Raw genomic sequence first — 19,640 nt, 5'->3', positions numbered from 1 at the left:
TTATTTTTTCTTATGAAAATGTTAAGATTATTTTTCTGATTGTTTTAGTCCCCAAAAAAAAAATTCCCATCAGTACTTACCGAGATATAGAGTCCTGAAGTTTGCTGAAATTGATCTGTGAGTGGCAACAGCGGCGACTGCCGCTCACCCGGTAAACTTTGATTTACTTGTATTCAATGGTTTCTTGTTTTTTTCACTATTTTATTTTTCATATAACTTTTGTGGCCTGCGAGACCAAATTATTGTGCAATGTTCAAATACATGTATACACTCGTTGAATGTAACACAATTATAGCAAAAACACTCGTATCATTATAATGTTGCTACAACTTGTTTACAAAAACAATGTAAACAAATGTTTATTACGATTGTTTTATAATACATATACATATGTACAATCACTGGACACTTTTCTAGAACTGCTGCAGCTTGTGGAATTCTTTGAAACATGGGTATAAACACAATGGTGTCTTACACTCCTCACACATAAAACGAGTGTCTCTGCGTTTTTGTGGGCGTTTTGTGGTATGTCCACAGACAAAACACCTCTTCTGAGCATTTTTCTTGGCAGTAGTAGCAGGCAGTGGTATGGGGTAGTGATCACCAGGCCTCAGACGAGAGGACATGTGTTGATAATTTCGTGGGCACTGGTCTATTGCAGGTGTTGTTTCTTGGTACTTGAATATTATTTGTCTGATGACTGACAAACAAAACTCAACATATTTGGGTTTCTTCTTGGTCTTCAACTTATACATATTATAAGCATTCAGCATGGAAATGTCAAGAAGATGGAAAAACAGTTTTATGTACCACTTATAACTCTTGCGAACACAGTCAGCAAACCCAATCTGCATGTCACATTTGTTCACTAAGCGCATATTGAGGTTGTAATCCATCACAGCTGCAGGTTTTACAATGGGTTCATTGGTCTCTCTATTCTGCTTGCCAGTTTCTACCATTTCGTGTCGGTGAACTGATGTCAGCAGTGTGACATCACGTTTGTCATGCCACCGAAATGCCATGATGTCATTGGCAGCTAACACCTGCACTTCACCTCTACGACTGCCAGCATCAAACCTAGGCATATGTTTACGATTTCCACGCACTGTGCCACACACATCTGTCATGTTCACTCGCAAGAAATCACTGAGTATAGGGCTTGTGTACCAGTTGTCAGTATATAAAATATGCCCCTTACCAAGATATGGCTCCATCATTGTTCTAACCACATCACCAGAGATACCCAGTAACTTTCTGGTATCTTCCATTCTTTTACCGCCAGTGTACACAATTATATCCAAAACCAGACCAGTTTTGCAATCACACAGAACAAATAACTTTATACCAAAGCATTTCCTCTTGCTTGGTATATACTGCTTGAATGAGAGTCTTCCTTTGAACAAAATCAAAGACTCGTCAATAACAAGCTTCCTGAAGGGATAAAAATACATACAGCACTTTTGTTTCAGGTACATAAACACACGTCTGATCTTATATAACCTGTCGCTTCTGTCAGGCCTGGTTTTGTCTGAAAAGTGTAACATACGTAACAGTAACACAAATCTATTCACTGGTATAATGTCACTGAAAGCAGGGGTTGAAATCAGGCGGTCTGTTGCCCAGTATGTGTTGACACTATGCTTATACACATGTGGCATAAGCATTATTGTGGCAAAGAACAGATACATCTATGCCACAGTTGTGTCCTTCCACTGGTGTAGGCGTGATCTTGGTGGCAGAATAGTGTTTGCCATGGTGTACTCATAGTATGTATTGCTTTCCCTGACAATAATGTCCATCAGGGGTTCATCGAAGAACAACTGAAAGCATTCCAGTTCAGTGGGATTGTTCCCAAGTGTACATGATGGCCGTATTCCACTTTGTCCTCCATCAAAGTCATGGGGATTGGGAACAAACTCGTCATCTTGCTGCCAATCCCAGATGCGGTCAGCTGGTGCGTTCTGGATATTGTAATGTGGTTGTGGTTGTGGGAGTGTGGGGTCAGGTGAGGCTGGTTGTAGTTGTGCAGAGTCAGCAGTGCGGGTAGTAGCGTGGCCTGCTGCTGGTGTCACATGACTCATGCCACCATCACTATCACCACCACCGCCTGCTGCCTCACTTGCATCATTGATACCCATCATAACAATATCGTCATCTTCACTATCAGGACATGGTGTAGGGCCACGGGATGTGCTCCGAGATGTACTCCTTCCTCTTGGAAGAGCATATGGCACACTACCAGACCGCATGCGACGTCGTATATACTGCCGCTTCACTTGGGAATATTCACCCTCACTGTCACAACTAGAATTGCTTTCAATAACCTTGAAATCACTATCACTATCACTTGCACTGCTCACATCTGAGTCTTGTACACGGGCAAATAGTTTCCTCTTTCGTCCTGGTACAGGTGAACATGAAGGAGCCGGCCCAGCACCAGAGGTGGAAGGTTGTGGGTCATCTGGGTTTTCATCACTAATTATGTTATCCTGGGTAATTTTTTCGGTCACACCCGCTTCAAAACCAGGGAATTCACTTTCACTGACACTATCATCACTGTTTGAGCTATCACTTGGGAACAAAAGACCTCCAATCCACCGAGGAGTGAGGAACTTCTTACCGCGAGGCATGGTGAAAATGGACTACCAAGATGGCGTTCCCAAATGCACCGCTGAGTCCCAGATTTTTTTCACAGGGTGCACACCGACCACTGAGACCCATTCTCTCTCGTGTAGGCCTACCAGCCCTCTCCCGCTTGATTTGAAGCCGCTAGAATTCATGCGTATAGATACGTCAAACACGGTATCTCCCATGACGTATATATACGACCGCGACAGTCAAAGGGTTAATATACATTGTTTAAACAGGTTGAATTGAACATGGGGGATATCAGAGATTTTTGTGTTTTGTATTATTTCATGCATTGACCAGAGGTATAACATCCTTTAAGAGTGAGGAAGAGCTAGATGTGAGAGTGGTGAAGGTGCATGAGGCAATGAGTAAAAGGAAAGGGGAGACAGTAGCTGGGACTGATGGAATCAAGAGAGAAATATTAAACAGGTGGGGATATAGTTTTGGATTGAAACCAGACACAGCAATACCTTGCATAGTACAGTTAATGAGTGTCAAAAATATACCATATTATGCAATACCGTATTGATCAAGGTATTATCATAATGTGTTTTAATGTAATGAGTCCCAACAATACAATTAAATGCATTGGATTACAAAAATCTTTAACCATTTGCTTAGTACAAATCACTGCACATGAAACTCTTGCATACACTTGCAAACAAAGAAATTACAAGAGATAAATATGAAAAAAATAGTAGTACTAAAAACTTTTATTACAGTTGTAAATAAACAATGTACCATACATATGGTAAAGACAAATCTAATTTTTATTTTGAAAAATAGTTGAACAACATAGTTTGCACAGTTTTTCTTTTAATTTTTATCAGCATACATATCTTTATAGCATCAAATATCATTTTGTAATGCCTGCCTAACTCTAATGCCTCATTCAATGTTTGGATCTGCATTCATTATGAAGTCACAAGCATCTTCTACTTTTGCAATTAACGCTGACAGTTCATCCAATGTGAATTCTTTTGTGGACATGGCATTTTCTCCTACCTGATTTTCCTCTGTCTCTTCACACAAATCCTGCTGATCCACTTCCACAAGTGTTGCACCATCAATGTCATCAGAATGCAAGTCAATGCACTAACGCACATTTTCACAATGCAAAACTTCTAATATGGAATGATCTTTCCCAAGCACACAACGTTTTCACCAAGTTTCAATATGGGATTAAAAACAGGAAAAATAATTGGAACTATACGGTAAGAGAAATTACCAAACGGCTATCATGTAGCCTGCAATTACTTAAAGCCATGATTCACGTATGTTTTCAAGTGCATTTTCGATAGTGTAACCTTCCCAAAAATTCGTTGAAACTCATGGAATTTTCTCCCATTGTTACTTTTATGGCTTGCACAAAGGCACATCTTAAATAATAGGCCTTAAATGTAACAATGGCACCTTGATCCACTGGCTGCAATAATGATGTAGCATTCAGTGGCAGGAAAATTACATTGACTTTTTCATTCAAGGCAGAAAGAGAAGTAGAATGACCTGGTGCATTGTTCAATAACAAAATTTTAAAATCCATGTCATTATCTTTGCAATAACATTCAACTGCAGGGAAAAAGTAATTTGTAAAGCAATCTTCAAATAACTCACCATATTTGGGTTTCTTCTTGGTCTTCAACTTATACATATTATAAGCATTCCCACCTAATAAAAGCATTAAACAGTCTTTAGAGACTTTATATCCTGCTTGTGTTGATTCTTTTTCCACCAAGTAAGTGTGTGATGGCAACTTCCTCCAAAACAAACTCATTTCATCAACATTAAAAATTTGTTCATCTTTGTAGCCATTTTTTCAATCAATTTTTTTTTTAGATCATTAGGAAATCTTGCAGTTACTTCATTGTCTGCACTGGCACTTTGACCAGTAGTAATTCGAACATTACAGAGTCCCATGTGCTTTTTTGAAGTTGTAAAACCAGCCACGACTTGCCAAAAAACTGAACCTCCACACCTGTAACAGATTCAATAAGAGGTAAAGTACATACTAGGTTCAGAGACTGGAAAAGGAAAATTCTGGGGGAGGATATGGGATGGAGGGGTTAAAGGAGATCTGAACTTTGGTGATGTTTTAGACTTTGGAGAAGTAGGGATGCAAGGTGATGGTGTAGTTGTAGGAGGTTGTGAAGACAGCACATGCGAGCAAGAAGATGAAGACATAAGGATAGTGGGAGTCGAAAAGGTAGGGACCTCGGAGCCCAGGGCCGCAAAAGTTAGACACAGAGGTGGCTGTGGAAGTTGGGACGACAGAGGAGATTGAGGAAGTAGATACCACAGAGGATGGAGGTCGTAGAGTAACTCTAGAACAAGAAAGCAGTGGATGTCCCCCTCAGCGGCAGAGACAGGAGACTGCCATGGCCTAAGAGAAACCTTTCTCTCTGAGACAGATACATAATTTCTTGTTCCTTTAAGAAAACTTAGCAACAGCAAGAATAAGCCGGGTGAGCCTCATTACAATTAAGGCAAGAGGGACGTCAGCTGCAGGATGCATTATTATGGTCAGCTGCACCACAGACTGGGCATTCTGCCATGGACCTGCAATACAGTGGACCCCCGGTTAACGAACTTTTTTCATTCCAGTAGTATGTTCAGGTGCCAGTACTGACCGAATTTTTTCCCATAAGGAATATTGTGAAGTAGATTAGTCCATTTCAGACCCCCAAACATACACATACAAACGCACTTACATAAATACACTTACATAATTGGTCGCATGTGGAGGTGATCGTTAAGCGGGGGTCCACTGTATTTTGCTAGGTGGTTGAAATGCCAGTAAATGATGTCCTGCAATATATACAGAAGACAGAGGCTCACAGCAGTCAAGAGTTAACCGAGCTATATTGCAGGGAAAGGATCTCCACCTTCAGGCAGGTAGCACATAAGTGTCCACTTTAAGGATTGGGAGGTCTTGGAGCTCTAGTTGTTCCAAAATGTCACCATCACATGTTCAGAAATTATGTTGAACAATTTCACGTAGAAGAACTACAGTTCACCTGCACAAACTGAGAGAAGTGTTTATGAATAGTGACTGGAGTATCATCAGTGGAGACTTTTGTCATGTTCACCAAATTGTTACAGTCCTTTGTACAAACAAGTATCATGCTAAAATAAACTTGTTATTGTTAAGGGGGAGAGAGTGTGAGCCTTGTCACATTTTGTACAATGACAATGTGTGCACCACTCTTAACAGCAAGAAATTAAATATTTTGACCAACATGGTATAGGAGTGCCTTGCTGATACTATGATCAGAAAGATAATCAGATAGAGATGTCGGTTGTAGAGTGAAAAACTTAGTCCATTGTGTACCATAAAATGTAGAGCGTAAGGGAAGTAAGTGTCATGCTGGTCTTTCTCTGGAAAGGGCAAGAGGTAACCAAGACAGCGTCATCTGTTAATGGTCATTTAGGTGTGGGACTGGAGCCACGTGGAGTTCTGAGATGGGCGGGTGATTTGAAAATTGTTGCACTGTATGGGGGAGAAGCCAGAAGCATGGTCAAAGATGTGCAGAGATTGGACATATCTAAAGTCTGGCAGAACATCAGTACCAAAGGCAGGCAATGAAATGTTACTTGCAGAAGGTACTGAGGTGTGAGAGAGGTCTGAAGAATGGTCTAATAACAAGGCAGGGTCATGAGAAGGTGCCACAGGGGGTTTGTGAGGAGGCATTTCATGGGAATGGGGTGTCCTGGTTAGGTCTTTTTTTTGTTGTTTAAAGAAAAGAGGGGGTATGTGGAGGGATAGCACCTAGAAGGAATGAAAGGGATTGTATATCCCCCTCCATGTCGCCAGTAGTGCAGATGCAGCACGGAACCCATGCCCTACCCTACCGTTCATGCCTGTAAACCGGTGATCCAGGACAGCAACCTCATATCTACCAAGCCACCTTGGCAGACAAAAGAGAGAGCAGTCACAAAACTGCCACGAGGCATACCTCCTTCAGCCATCACCTCCCAGAACTGACAAGCAGCCTCCAGAGATGTACCTGTCACCCAAAGGACATCATAAATCACCCCTGGAACTCCAGAGGGGAGGTCGGGACGTCCCCAGATCATCCAGATTCCACGGCAAATTACACCACTGTCGTGGGGGTTTGTGAGAAGATACTGGAGTAAGAAATACACACGCTGGATGTCTTAGAGATGTACTGTTTGCAAAGACATAAAAAAAAAAAATAAATAAATAATTAGAGAGTCTTAAGGAGAAACCCAGGAGCCTGCTATCGAGTCTAATCCTACCAAGAGAGACTGCCAGTGACTGAGGATGAACACTCTGGCCTACAGCTCACATGTGAGGATCTTGTGACGTCACAGCTAGCAAGGGAGCCTATCTATAAAGTAGCTGGGATTATTTAAGTATACAACACAGTACACAGTAACACAACTGACAGCTCAGCGATGCTAAAGTATGGCATCCCAAAATACAGCTAACTTATACACACTAAAGACTGTAGGCATAACTATAGACTGTAGGCATAAAGAACTATACATAAGGATGATAATTGACTGTAATTCATTATGAATTATGATACATCACAAATCATTGTAAATGATAGAATCAATGGTGGTACAGATTAACAAAAGAGATCAACAGAGAGAAAGAGAAGATCGATCAGTCTGTATTCATGTGATCTACAGATTCTAAGAAAGTATATTTACAAAGGAGAAAGTGTATAACAGAAAAGGCAGATTAGTGTACACAAGTCTTTTACTGTTAATTCTCAGAATTCAGAGGGAATGTGAACACATAAAAAAAATATTTTAACATCATTAAGTTTACATAGCAGACACACAGTAACACTACTGACACTACCACCAAGGACCTCAATGAAATGGGATGGACAAAGACACCCTTACCCCAACCTAAGAGTTAGAATTTCAGAGGGAAAGACCCCCAAAGGCCAAAAGCAGGAAAGGACAGAAAGGGGAGAGATGGGGAAAGGAGGTATAGGAAGGATGGGGTAGGGAAGAGAGGATGGGGGGATAATAAGGTTCAGTCAGAGGAAGAAGACCAAAAGGTCCAATTCTTCAGACCAAAAGCCTATTCACCACAACAAGAAGCCCCCCTAGAAGATGTTTTAAACTGTTGTCTGGCACCATAATGGGTAATCATTTGTAGAATCATTTTGTTGAGTTATTATTAGCTTTAAGTGATGTGTTGTAGTGGATCACAAGGCACAGATCAAAGGTGAGGTATGGATAATTACAGAGTAGTACAGACTAAGTAGTGCTGTTTGAGGTATATAGTAAATGATCTTAGATGGGATGCCTACTGATTTGGAGACATTCGTTATGTGCTGGATGTGGGTGTTCAATTTCAAGTTGCTGTCAAACAGACCTAATAATTTTCTCTGGTTTTGTCTTAAACATAAGAACTGTTAATCATTATATTTAATAAATAACAAAAAGGCACAATACCGTGACTGGAACGATACACAAATAACCCGCACATAAATGACAGAAGCTTACGACGACGTTTCGGTCCGACTTGGACCATTGACAAAGTCACACTAACAGAGGTGGAGCAGGACGGCTATATATAGGCAGGAAGAGGTGGAGGTAGTAGTAGTGGTAGTAGTAGTAGTAGTACAAGAATTGTATATAATACCGACAGGATGAAATGACACATGCACAACACCCGGGCATCCCCACCGTAGACGTTTCGCCATCCAGCCAGCCACTGGATGGTGAAACGTCCACAACAAAGACAACCAGACGCCGCACATGTGTCTAATTTCATCAGTAGATGTAGTAGAAGAAGAAGAGGTAGTAGTAGTGGTAGTGGTAGAAGTGGGAAATAAGGAAGACGAGCCAGTCAAATACAAAGGAAGGGGAGCACTGCAAGAGAGCTAGAAACCCACAGAGGGAGAGCAAGCGCACCGAGGTGCGTGAAAGGGGAAGTGGTGAAATAAAATAAAGAAGGAACAGAAACACGAGACAGGAGAGAGAAAGACAACCCAGAGGAGAAAAGGAGAGAGGAAAGGGGAAGAGGAAGAAGAAAAAGAAGAAGAAGAAGAAAAATTGAGGATTCAGGTTAAGTCACGGGTGTTCTGAAGTTTGGAGCATTTTACAATGTAGTGGGAGAGGAAGGCATCTACAGAGACGAAGCCAGGGCTAAGGTTCATACAAGGAAAGTTGTGTATAAGAGAGGATTCAACTAAACGGCGACTGTTCGAGTTGGAAGTAGGGAAGACAGTTTTAGCAGAAGACCAGTCAATAGGATGGCTATGATCTCTGACGTGACAGAAAAGAGCATTGTTAGTGTCGGCAAGCCTAACACTATTTTTGTGCTCCCTAAGTCTGTCAGAAAGAGATCGACCAGTTTCTCCAAAGTATTGAAGAGGACAGGAGGAACAAGAAATAGAGTAGACACCAGGAACATCTGTAGAGGGAGGAGAGGTATGAACGAGATTAGTGCGAAGAGTGTTAGTCTGGCGGAAGGTAAGCTTGATGTCTAAGGGACGGAGAGAATTGTTGAGATTAGAAAGACCGGAAATGTAGGGAAGGCAGAGGATAGAAGAGTTCCCATGAGTAGAGAGTTTGGGAGAGAAGAAATTGCGTTTAGCATGTGAGAGGGCAGAGTCTATGAAATGGGAAGGGTAGCCAAGACGGGAGAACGAATTATAAAGAGTGGAAATTTCTGCTGGAAGGAACTGAGGATCACAGATGCGGAGGGCACGGAGAAAGAGGGAGATAAGAACACTTTTCTTGACAGGGGAAGCATGATAGGAAAAGTAGTGAATGTACATGCCACTGTGCATAGGTTTACGGTAAACGGAAAAGGAAAAACCTGTATCTGAGCGGTGGACATGGATATCAAGGAAAGGAAGTAAGGAATTAGATTCCCATTCAGCTTTAAACTTAATGGAAGGGGCAAGATTGTTAAGAGCTTCAAGAAAAGGTTGGAAGAGACTGGAGTCATGAGGCCACAGAGCAAAGATGTCATCCACATAGCGGAGCCAGAGTGAAGGTTGCACATCGAGGGTAGGAAGAAGAACAGTCTCGAAGTATTCCATGTAAAGATTAGCAAGGACAGGAGAGAGAGGAGAGCCCATAGCGACACCGAAGGTTTGGGAATAATATTTCCCTTGGAAGGAAAAGGAGTTAGAGTCCACACAGAGGCGGATCAGATCAAGAAAGACATCAGTGGGGATAGGGAGATGAAGAAACCCTTCATGGGCCTTCTCTCTAAGGAAATCAAGGACATCATCAAGAGGGACATTGGTGAAGAGGGACTCAACGTCAAGACTAAGCATCTTACAGGTTGGGAGAGAGCGAACCCGTTCAATGAAGTCTTGAGAGTGACGGAGGTGGGCAGGAGAAAAAGTACCAAGAAAGGGAGTGAGGGTTTTGGCCAGCCAAGAAGCAAGAGAATAAGAGACAGAACCTCTAGAGGATATGATAGGACGAAGAGGAATATCAGGTTTATGAGTTTTGGGAAGGCCATAGAAATAGGGAAGAGAGGGACAGATGACACGAAACCGTTGAACAAGGTCAAAGTCAGGAGGACAGAGGTCGGAGAGAGTCCTTAGTTTTTTGTTGAAAGTTCTCTTGATGCGATCAAGAGGGTTGGAAGCGAGAGGAGTGTAGGTGCGTGAGTCAGAGAGCAAGACATCAGCTTTACGGAGGTAATCCTCGCGATCAAGGATAACTACCGAATTACCTTTGTCAGAAGATAGTATGACAATGTTAGTGTTAGATTTAAGAGAAGAAAGGGCAAGTTGGTAACGGCGTGGAAGGTGGTGATTCTTGGAAAACAGACTAACAAGAGCAGGAAGGAGAGCACCACGAAAAGTGGACAAGTCAGGAAGATTACGGAAGCGAGATTGACGAAAGGAATCAAAAGAGCTAATCAGGGAAATACCAGCGCGAGGAGTAGGCGAAGTGGCAAAGGAAAGACCAAAACCAAGAAGTTCAAGCTCATACTGAGAGAGTGAGACAGAAGACAGATTAGTAACACAGTCAGTGAGGGAGAATTTAGACCAAGGGCTAGCTGAGATGAGACGTTGAAGTTTATTTTGTAGTTTGGAAGAATGAATTTGCGCATTCAGGCGAGCAGTGTCAAAGGCAATGGTAGAGAGAAGGTTACAGAGATCCTGTGGTAGAGCCGCAAAGAGAGCACGTTGACGTTGACGGAGAGTAAAGAAGGCATCTTCAACCTGTGATTTAGTAGAAAGAATGAGCTGTTGAAGTAGGAGACGGGCATGATCAGGAAAGGGAGTGCCCAGTGGGTTGGTTTTCAGGAAGTGGGAGAAGGAAGGTGGCAGAACTTGTTCAGCAAGACAGTCACGTAGGAAGCGAAGCTGATTCTTACGACGCCGGGTAGCAATAAGAGCAGCCTCATAAGATCGAAAGAGGGGTTTAAAAGAGGGAAGAACATTAAAAAAGTTGGAGAGAATATGACGCTTAACTGCGGGGTCCATAAATAACAAAAAGGCACAATACCGTGACTGGAACGATACACAAATAACCCGCACATAAAAGACAGAAGCTTACGACGACGTTTCGGTCCGACTTGGACCATTGACAAAGTCAAGTCGTAAGCTTCTGTCTTTTATGTGCGGGTTATTTGTGAATCATTATATTTAGCTGGACATTTACAGCTCTTCCCGACATCATGAAGAAGGTCTTGTCAACATTGACCGAGCGAGTTTATTGGTAGTCATCAAGTAGCTATCTTTATGAGTGCCTCATTAACTGTGTTATTGTTACTGTTTTCATTTTATTTTTGTTGTTTATGTACTGTACAGTATATGTTTTGACCAGGAAAAGCTACAATCAAATAAACATTTCAGCAGAGTACTTACTTCTAATTTGGCCTCAAGCTTGTTTATATCATCTGTTGCTGTGTTTAATTTCTCCAGTTCAATCTGCAATATAATAGGCCAACACTGTAAGTAAACCTTTCCTTTAATTATATAAAATAAAAGACTATGAATTAGTCCTCTCTATGTAAGAACTACACTAAAGCGCGTAGCACTCCGACCTTGATTTCCTCCATTTGAAAGCATGTAAAAAGACGTAGATCTATGTTCGGAGCGATACACAAGCAAACGTAGATCTACGTTGGGACAGTTTAAGGATTAATATTTATTCAGAAAAATAAAAAAGCTGCATCTCATAACCTAACATTTTCTCACTTTGGATATTTCCCGAGCCTGACACAGTCTTTATGGCTGAGAACCTTCGTGTTTTTTATATGGACTTGATGAAGTCCAGTACAGTGGACCCCCGCATAACGATTACCTCAGAATGCGACCAATTATGTAAGTGTATTTATGTAAGTGCGTTTGTACGTGTATGTTTGGGAGTCTGAAATGGACTAATCTACTTCACAATATTTCTTATGGGAACAAATTCGGTCAGTAATGGCACCTGTACATACTTCAGGAGTGAAAAAATATCGTTAACCGGGGGTCCACTGTACTTGATGAAACGTCGTACTAAAGGCTTCTTGTACTCACAGAAATCTAACACATTTCTATAACAAGAGATACGATTTCTTAATTACATGAGCATTAGCAATAATGGTAAAAATAATAAATTAATAATACTGCAGTACTATTCTAGGATAAAATTGGCTATCAGATGATACAAATTCAGAAAAAGTACAGTGGAATCTCGGTATTCGTTTGTCCTGGTTTTCATCAAATTCGGTTTTTGATGACTTTTGTGGTCAATATTTTGTCTCAGTATTCGTTCATCACCTCGGTTTTCATTGAGTTGGCAGTGGTCCTCCATACCGAACATGTCCAACCGTGCCCACACAAAGCATCCCACACGCTCCGAGTCAGTCTGGCTTTGTTTCTCGTCGGTAGAGGGTTGTAGTGATGGTGGTAGAGGGTGGTAGAGATGGTGGTAGAGATGGTGGTAGAGGGTGGTAGTGATGGTGGTAGAGGGTGGTAGTGATGGTGGTAGAGGGTGGTAGTGATGATGGTAGAGGGTGGTAGTGATGATGGTAGAGGGTGATAGTGATGGTGGTAGAGGGTGGTAGTGATGGTGGTAGTGACTGTGGTAGAGGGTGGTAGTGATGGTGGTAGAGATAAACTCTCCTCTCTCTCCCCTCCTCGCCATCTTCCATACGCCAACAAGTCTTCAATAAAGGTAAAAGTGATGTTAAATATTCATTTATCCATTTCAGTAGTCCTTTATATTTATTTCTCATTGTTTTCTGTATGTAAAACTAGTCATTCTCTGTAAAATGTATTTTTTGTTAATACTTTTGGGTGTCTGGAATGGATTAATTGGATTTACATTATTTCTTATGGGAAATATTGCTTCAATATTCATTGAATTTGGTTTTTGTCAGACTTTCTGGAGCGAATTAATGATGAAAACCAAGGTTCCACTGTATTGTTCTAATATACTACATAAGGAGCTATAACAATTTGGAAAACAGGTAATACAAATTAGTAAGCCACTATAATGGTTTATTCTGTGGTTACAGAAAATTATCTTTTGCTGTGCTTTTAACCCTTTGACTGTCGAAGGGCCAAATCCTGAAGTTGCTTCTGGTGTCGCAAAATATTCGAAAAAAAAAAAATTATTTTTTCTTATGAAATGATAGAGAATCTTTTCCCGATTGTAAAGACACCAAAAAAACGAAATTTGATGGAAAACTGACGGAATTACGCTCTCGCGAAGTTAGCGACTTCGGCGATATTTAAAAATCGGCAATTTCGCCCACTTTGAGCCCTATTTTCGGCTAATTCCGTTATTCCAGTCAACCAAACTCATAACTATTTCTTCAGAACTCTATTTTTTCTATCGATTGAGTACAAGAAACTGCCCATTTACCGATTTCAACTACCCAATAACATGGTCAGAAATTTGCAATTTGGCCAATTTCACGAAAATTAAAAAATATGACAATTTCAAAATAAGGTCCAGAATGAACAATGCAGACATTCCTGGCTCTAAAATAACATTTTCTTTGTTCATCAATCATGTCTCCAGGCCTCTGTGATATTACTCTTGCTTTTTATTTTGAAATTTTATTCAAACAAAAAATAGAAGATTTACTGTTATGCAGACTACTGCAATACTGTAATAATTGTAAAAATTACATCAACCCATTCATGACTGCATATTAGAATGGCTATTTGGACATTTATTGGACAATGACATCATTTGTTCACTTTTGAACATCGGCAAAAATCAAACATTTCCTGTACTTTGTGCTCCATTTCCAGGTTCTTTTTATAGTAAAATTAATCAAAATCACATCCATTTCTATAATATAGTTTCCATTCTATCAAATGAGACCAAGAAAACGAGAATACAACCACAAATACTATACGAAAATAGACCACAAAGTCGGCATTTTAATTAAAAAAAACGGTCGGAGTTTTTTTTTTCTCATTATGCACTGCGTGCTCCAGGATTTTTTTTATGTGGTGCACACTGACCACACAGACCCATTCTCTCACATGTGGGCCTACTAGCTTTCTCCTGCCTGATTTGAAGCCGCTAGAATTTATGAGTATATATACGTCAAACACGGTACCTCGCAAACGTATATATACGGCCGCGACAGTCAAAGGGTTAAAAAAGTTATAAAAAACAAGTTATCACAACAACTTAGACCTATTCTATATGCTGATGACACGACTTTTGTCATCTCCCACCCTATTCTTGCCTTGCTCAACACTACTGTTAATGAAGAGCTTGTAAAAATATCAACCAGAATGACTCGATAAACTTACACTTAATATTGACAAAACATTCTACATTATGTATGAGAGTACAGCAGGAGAGGCCCAGCTTAACAGTATGCTTAACAACACCCCTATTATGCTAAACATAATGAGGGAAAATATCTGGGTTTGCACCTTGACAGCAACTTGAAATTCAACACCCATATCCAACACATAAAAATAATATCTAAAACAGTTGGCATCCTCTCAGAGATACATTACTATGTACCACAAACAGCATTATTTACACTATACTGTACTATTCAGTGATCTACCCTTACCTCACCTATGCTATTTGTGCCTGGAGATCCACAGCAGCAAATCACATAATGCAAATACACCTACCATCTGACTTACAACCGAGCTTGGTTCCGACCAACCGGTCGTAAGTCAAAATGGACGGAAGTTGAACTTTACTACTGAATATCAAAATTCCCATTTTTGTAATGGCTTTATTTTATGGTTTTATTTTGGAATTTCGTTTTTTACTTTACTTTTTATGCTGTTAGTACTGTATTTTATACTGTAAGGTTTAGGATAAACACTGTGTACAACACAAACAGTTGTTTATTTCCCAGAAATTTGGCATAAAAAACACGGTAGTAAGTCGAGTGGTCATATGTCGTGCAGGTCCTAAGTCGGATGGTAGGTATAATCACGCAACAAAAAGCTGCAGTGCAAATGATCACACAATCCACTGCTAGACAACATCCCCCCCCCCAACAACTCTACAAAGACCTAAACCTACTCACCATACAAAACATTCACTCGTACTACTGTACAAACTACATTTATGGAACAATCAATACTAATATAAATCCCGACCTGAAGCGCTTTCTTGACAGTTGCAATAGGACCCATAGACATGCTACTAGGCATAAAAATCTCTGACACTCCCAGTGTCAGGCTAAATCTCGTCTAAAATTCAATGTACATCAAAGGTACCATAATATGGAACTCTCTGCCAGAAATCTCCAGAACCACTGACTTGGCTAGCATTTTCAAAACTACCATTAAAAAATGCCTTAACCTATCCCAGCCCATCATAAATACATATGTAAAAACTATACATACATTTGCTCAATATCATGAAAATAGGTAAAACATTATACAGCCTCTCCTCACTTAACGACAGAGTTCCGTTCCCAAGACCACATCAGTAAACGAATTCATCACTAAATGAGGAGCATACTATAATGGAAGCGAGTATGTGTCAACCATCTGATATTATTTTAACATCACCTTTGCACCATTTATAACATTTCTGGTATACAGTGGAACCTCTACTTGCAAGTTTAATCCGTTCCATGACCTTGCTCGCAACTGGATTTGCTCGTTTGCAGAGTAAATTTTCCTCATTAAATTAACTGAAATGCAATTAATCCGTTCCAGTGAAATTTTGTACCTTAATAATTTCACTAATATCAACTCTATGGCTTATTTATCTATCTTACTTCATCTAATATGATATAAAAAACAATATAAATAACATAGGAACCTGATATATACTCTAGAATGAATAAAATATGTCATTATACATGTATATGTGGCATCGGCGGCAGACAACAAGTGTTTGTCTGAAGACAGGACAAAATACTCCTTGAATATTTCGCTACCATCAACTCTATGGCTTATCTATCACAGTTCATCTAACATGAAATAATAAACAGTATAAATAACATAGAAACCTGATATATACTCTAGAATGAATAAAATGTGTCATTATGTAACAGGTGGAGGCGGCCACAACCGCTCCCTCTTTGTTGTGGTAAACACTGCCGTCTAGTGATGGCCTTTTGAAGCCGTCCATTATTATAATTATTATGTAATAGTACATTATTATTATAGTATATGTATTATTATTATACGTATTATATTATTATTACTGTATTACATTATTATACTATTATTATTATACATATTATTATTATAATATAAATACACTGTAATTTGTAATTTTTATTCACACAAAAAATATAAGATTTACTGTTATGCCTTATTGCAATAATTGTAAAAATAATGTCAACCCATTCATGATTGCATATTGGAATAAACAGTGATGTCATTTGTTTACTCTTGAACATAGCCAAAACAATCGAACATTTCTCCAAAGTTGAGCTCAATTTCAAGGTACTTTTTGTCGTGAAAGCAATCAAAATCACATCTATTTCTGTAATATATCTTCCATTCTATCAAATGAGACCAAAAAATATGAGAATACAACCATGAAAACCATACAAAAATACCGCTAAGGGGTGGCTAATTGCTGAAAAGTGAACTCCATTATTTATGCTTAGATTTCTTTCATTTTTGGTGTATGTTAAGAAGCATCTTTCCATCAAACATTGCCCAAGTTTCAATAAGATAGTCCAACAAACAAATGAGATACAATTCCCTAGCTCAAGAGCAAGAGCCCCTCACCAGCGTCAGGGAACCTGCCTTGAGGTCTGCTCGCTTATTGAAATTTTGCTCACGTATGGAAGTAAAAAACTGACCCATCAATTGCTCATACGAATTTGGAAAAACTCGCACATGGATGCGCTCGCAAGTAGAGGTTCCACTGTATTTTTAAATGTTTATACAGTAGTGTACTGTATATTGTAATAAACAGAATAGAAGAAATCAGCTCTTCTATACATTATTTAGGTATGCATACTGGTCAGAGCCCGTCGTAAGTCCGAGCTGTCGGTAAACGAGTACGTCGGTAAGTGAGGAGAGGCTGTAATCAATATATACTTCTCTCAATATCTGTAATCCTCTCAAACGTTAATCAATCCATTGTGTCAGCTTTAGGTTAATAATAAAAACTGTAATTCCTCTCTAACTTATTAAAGCCATATAGCATGAACTAACAGAATATTCAGTTCTCTTATATTCATTGTAAACTCCTAAATTTATAAGTTGACCACCACCATGAAGATCTGTGTAGTCTGCAGAAAGGGTAAGGGACAAAAACAGGCCTGGATTGCTTGCCATCTCTGTGGTCAGTGGTCCCATGGTATATGCAGGGACTTTAACCCTATGATTGTTGTAACCCCAAATCCTGAGGCGTCTCCTGGTGTCAAAAATTTTTTGAAAAAAAAAAAAAAAAAAAAAAAAAAAAAAAAAAAAAAAAAAAAGCAAAAAAATTTTCTTTTGAAATGATAGAGAATCTTTTCCCGATGGTAATGACACCAAAAGAATGAAATTTGATGGGAAACTTACGGAATTACACTCTCGTGAAGTTAGCGACCTCAGCGATATTTACGAATCGGCGATTTCGCCCACTTTGAGCCCTATTTTCAGCTAATTCCATTGTTCCAGTCGAGCAAACTCATAGCTATTTCTTTAGAACTCCATTTGTTCTATCCACTGAGTACAAGAAACTGGCCATTTACCAATTTCAACTACCCAATAACGTGGTCAGAAATTTGCAACTTGGCCAATTTCATGCAAATTAAAAAATATGCCAATTTCAAAACAGAGTCCAGAATGAACAATGCAGACATTCCTGGCTCTAAACTAACATTTTCTTTGTTCATCAGTCACATCTCCAGGCCCCTCTGATATTACTCTTGCTTTCTATTTTGAATTTTTATTCAAACAAAAAATAGAAGATTTACTGTTATGCAAACTACTGCAATATTGTAAAAATTGTATAAATAATGTCAACCCATTCATGACTGCATATTAGAATGGCTAGTTGGACATTTATTGGACAATGACATCATTTGTTTACTTTTGAACATCGGCAAAAAATCAAACATTTCCCCTACTTTGAGCTCCATTTCAAGGTTCTTTTCATAGTAAAACCAATCAAAATCACCTCTGTTTCTATAAAATGTTTTCCATTCTATCAAATGAGACCAAGGAAACAAGAATACAACCATAAATACTATACAAAAATACACCACAAAGTTGGCGTTTTAATCCAAAAACACGGTTGGAGTTTTTTTTTTCTCATGCAGTGCATGCTGCAGGATTTTTTTTTATATGGTGCACACTGACCACACAGACCCATTCTCTCACATGTAGGCCTACCAGCTTTCTCCTGCTTGATTTGAAGCCGCTAGAATTTTTGAGTATATATACGTCAAACACAGTGGCTCGTAAGTCGTTTATATACTACCGAAACAGTCGAAGGGTTAAACCAGTGACCACACTTGACATAAACTCAGAGAGATGTTTTTGGGTCTGCCCAAACAAGATACACCTGTATGAGGAAATGACATCTATATTAAAAGATAAGAACACCAATAAAACATCCTTCTTGAAAGATATGTCAGCATGGTATGACAGCTGGGAAAATAAGATGGGTGGTAGGGATGGGGCTATCTTGGACAGTGCTCCTGAGGTTGCTAGTGCTGTTCTGGAGGACAGTGCTGAGGGCGCTAGTGTTGTCCTGGAGGAAAGTGCTCCAGAGGGTCTTAGTGATGTCTTAGAAGACAGTGCTCGTGAGGGTATTAGTTTTGTCTTGGAGAACACTGAAGACAACGTTATTCAGTCCACAGAGGTTCAAAATAGAGATAAAGCTGGAGATGGATCAAAATGGGATGATGCCTAGGAGAATAGTGCTGACACACTACCTGCAAAACCTGGTGGAAGCACTGATGTCCATACAGGGGTGAGAGATAGAGAGGAAACAGGAAAAATAAATGCACCAGCAGCGAATGCAGCTACAATAAATCCTAGCAAACAGAATTACAATCTATGTAAATACTATGCCTTGGGTATCTGCAGGCACGGTATATCTGGTAAAACAGGTGGGACATGCACTTTTGACCATCCCAAAAAATGCCGCACCCACATGACAACAGGAGAGTGCAACTTCCTTTCTTGTAACTTATTTCACCCAGAAATATGTCACTCATCAATCCATGAAAGAAAATGGTACAATGCATACTGCCAGGCACATCATCTAAAGGGGACTAGAAGACACAGACCAACCAGACTATGGGAAACAAAAGAGAGGAGCCACAACCTCTCCAGGGAGGAAAAAAAGACTGGCAAGAAATGACAATAATCCTACACCACCTGAAAACACTTCTGGATCAGAGGCACGGACACTGGCCTCTACTCTAGAACAACAGATATTAGAGCCAGCAAATAAAAAACCCCTAAATTCCACCAATACAATGACATTTGTCTTTGCAAACATACAGGGTCTAAAGCCATCAAAAAACAACAAAATTCCTTACATCAAGGGACTGCTCATGGAGTCAAATGCAATGTTTGCAACATTCACAGAGACCCACATAAAGGATCATTATGACAACAAAATATGGATCCCAGGTTATAACCTATTCCGATGTGACA

The 19,640-nt window shown here is 39.7% G+C and overlaps 1 protein-coding gene across 4 annotated transcripts in view; it reads right to left on the bottom strand.

The window, feature by feature from the left end:
• Positions 1-19,640, bottom strand: part of LOC128691040 (SH3 domain-binding protein 5 homolog) — a 132,161-nt gene that overhangs the window by 91,814 nt on the left and 20,707 nt on the right. For 2 of the 4 annotated variants that reach the window (XM_070089230.1, XM_070089229.1), the window contains exons 2-3: positions 11,457-11,519; positions 4,246-4,606 (exon numbers count right to left, since the gene is read on the bottom strand). The exons of 1 other annotated variant lie outside the window; for it this stretch is intronic. In XM_070089230.1, the coding sequence (XP_069945331.1) occupies positions 4,246-4,248 (3 nt within the window). In that variant the 5' untranslated portion in view covers positions 4,249-4,606; positions 11,457-11,519. The remainder of the gene's footprint in view (positions 1-4,245; positions 4,607-11,456; positions 11,520-19,640) is intronic. One more of the 4 variants, XM_070089227.1, reaches the window with a different exon arrangement.

The sequence above is a fragment of the Cherax quadricarinatus genome, chromosome 27 (assembly GCF_038502225.1).
Source record: "Cherax quadricarinatus isolate ZL_2023a chromosome 27, ASM3850222v1, whole genome shotgun sequence".
Classification (NCBI taxonomy): Eukaryota; Metazoa; Arthropoda; class Malacostraca; order Decapoda; family Parastacidae; genus Cherax; species Cherax quadricarinatus.
The sequence above is the reverse complement of the archived record's forward strand: the minus strand, read 5'-3'. Positions and strand labels throughout refer to the sequence as shown.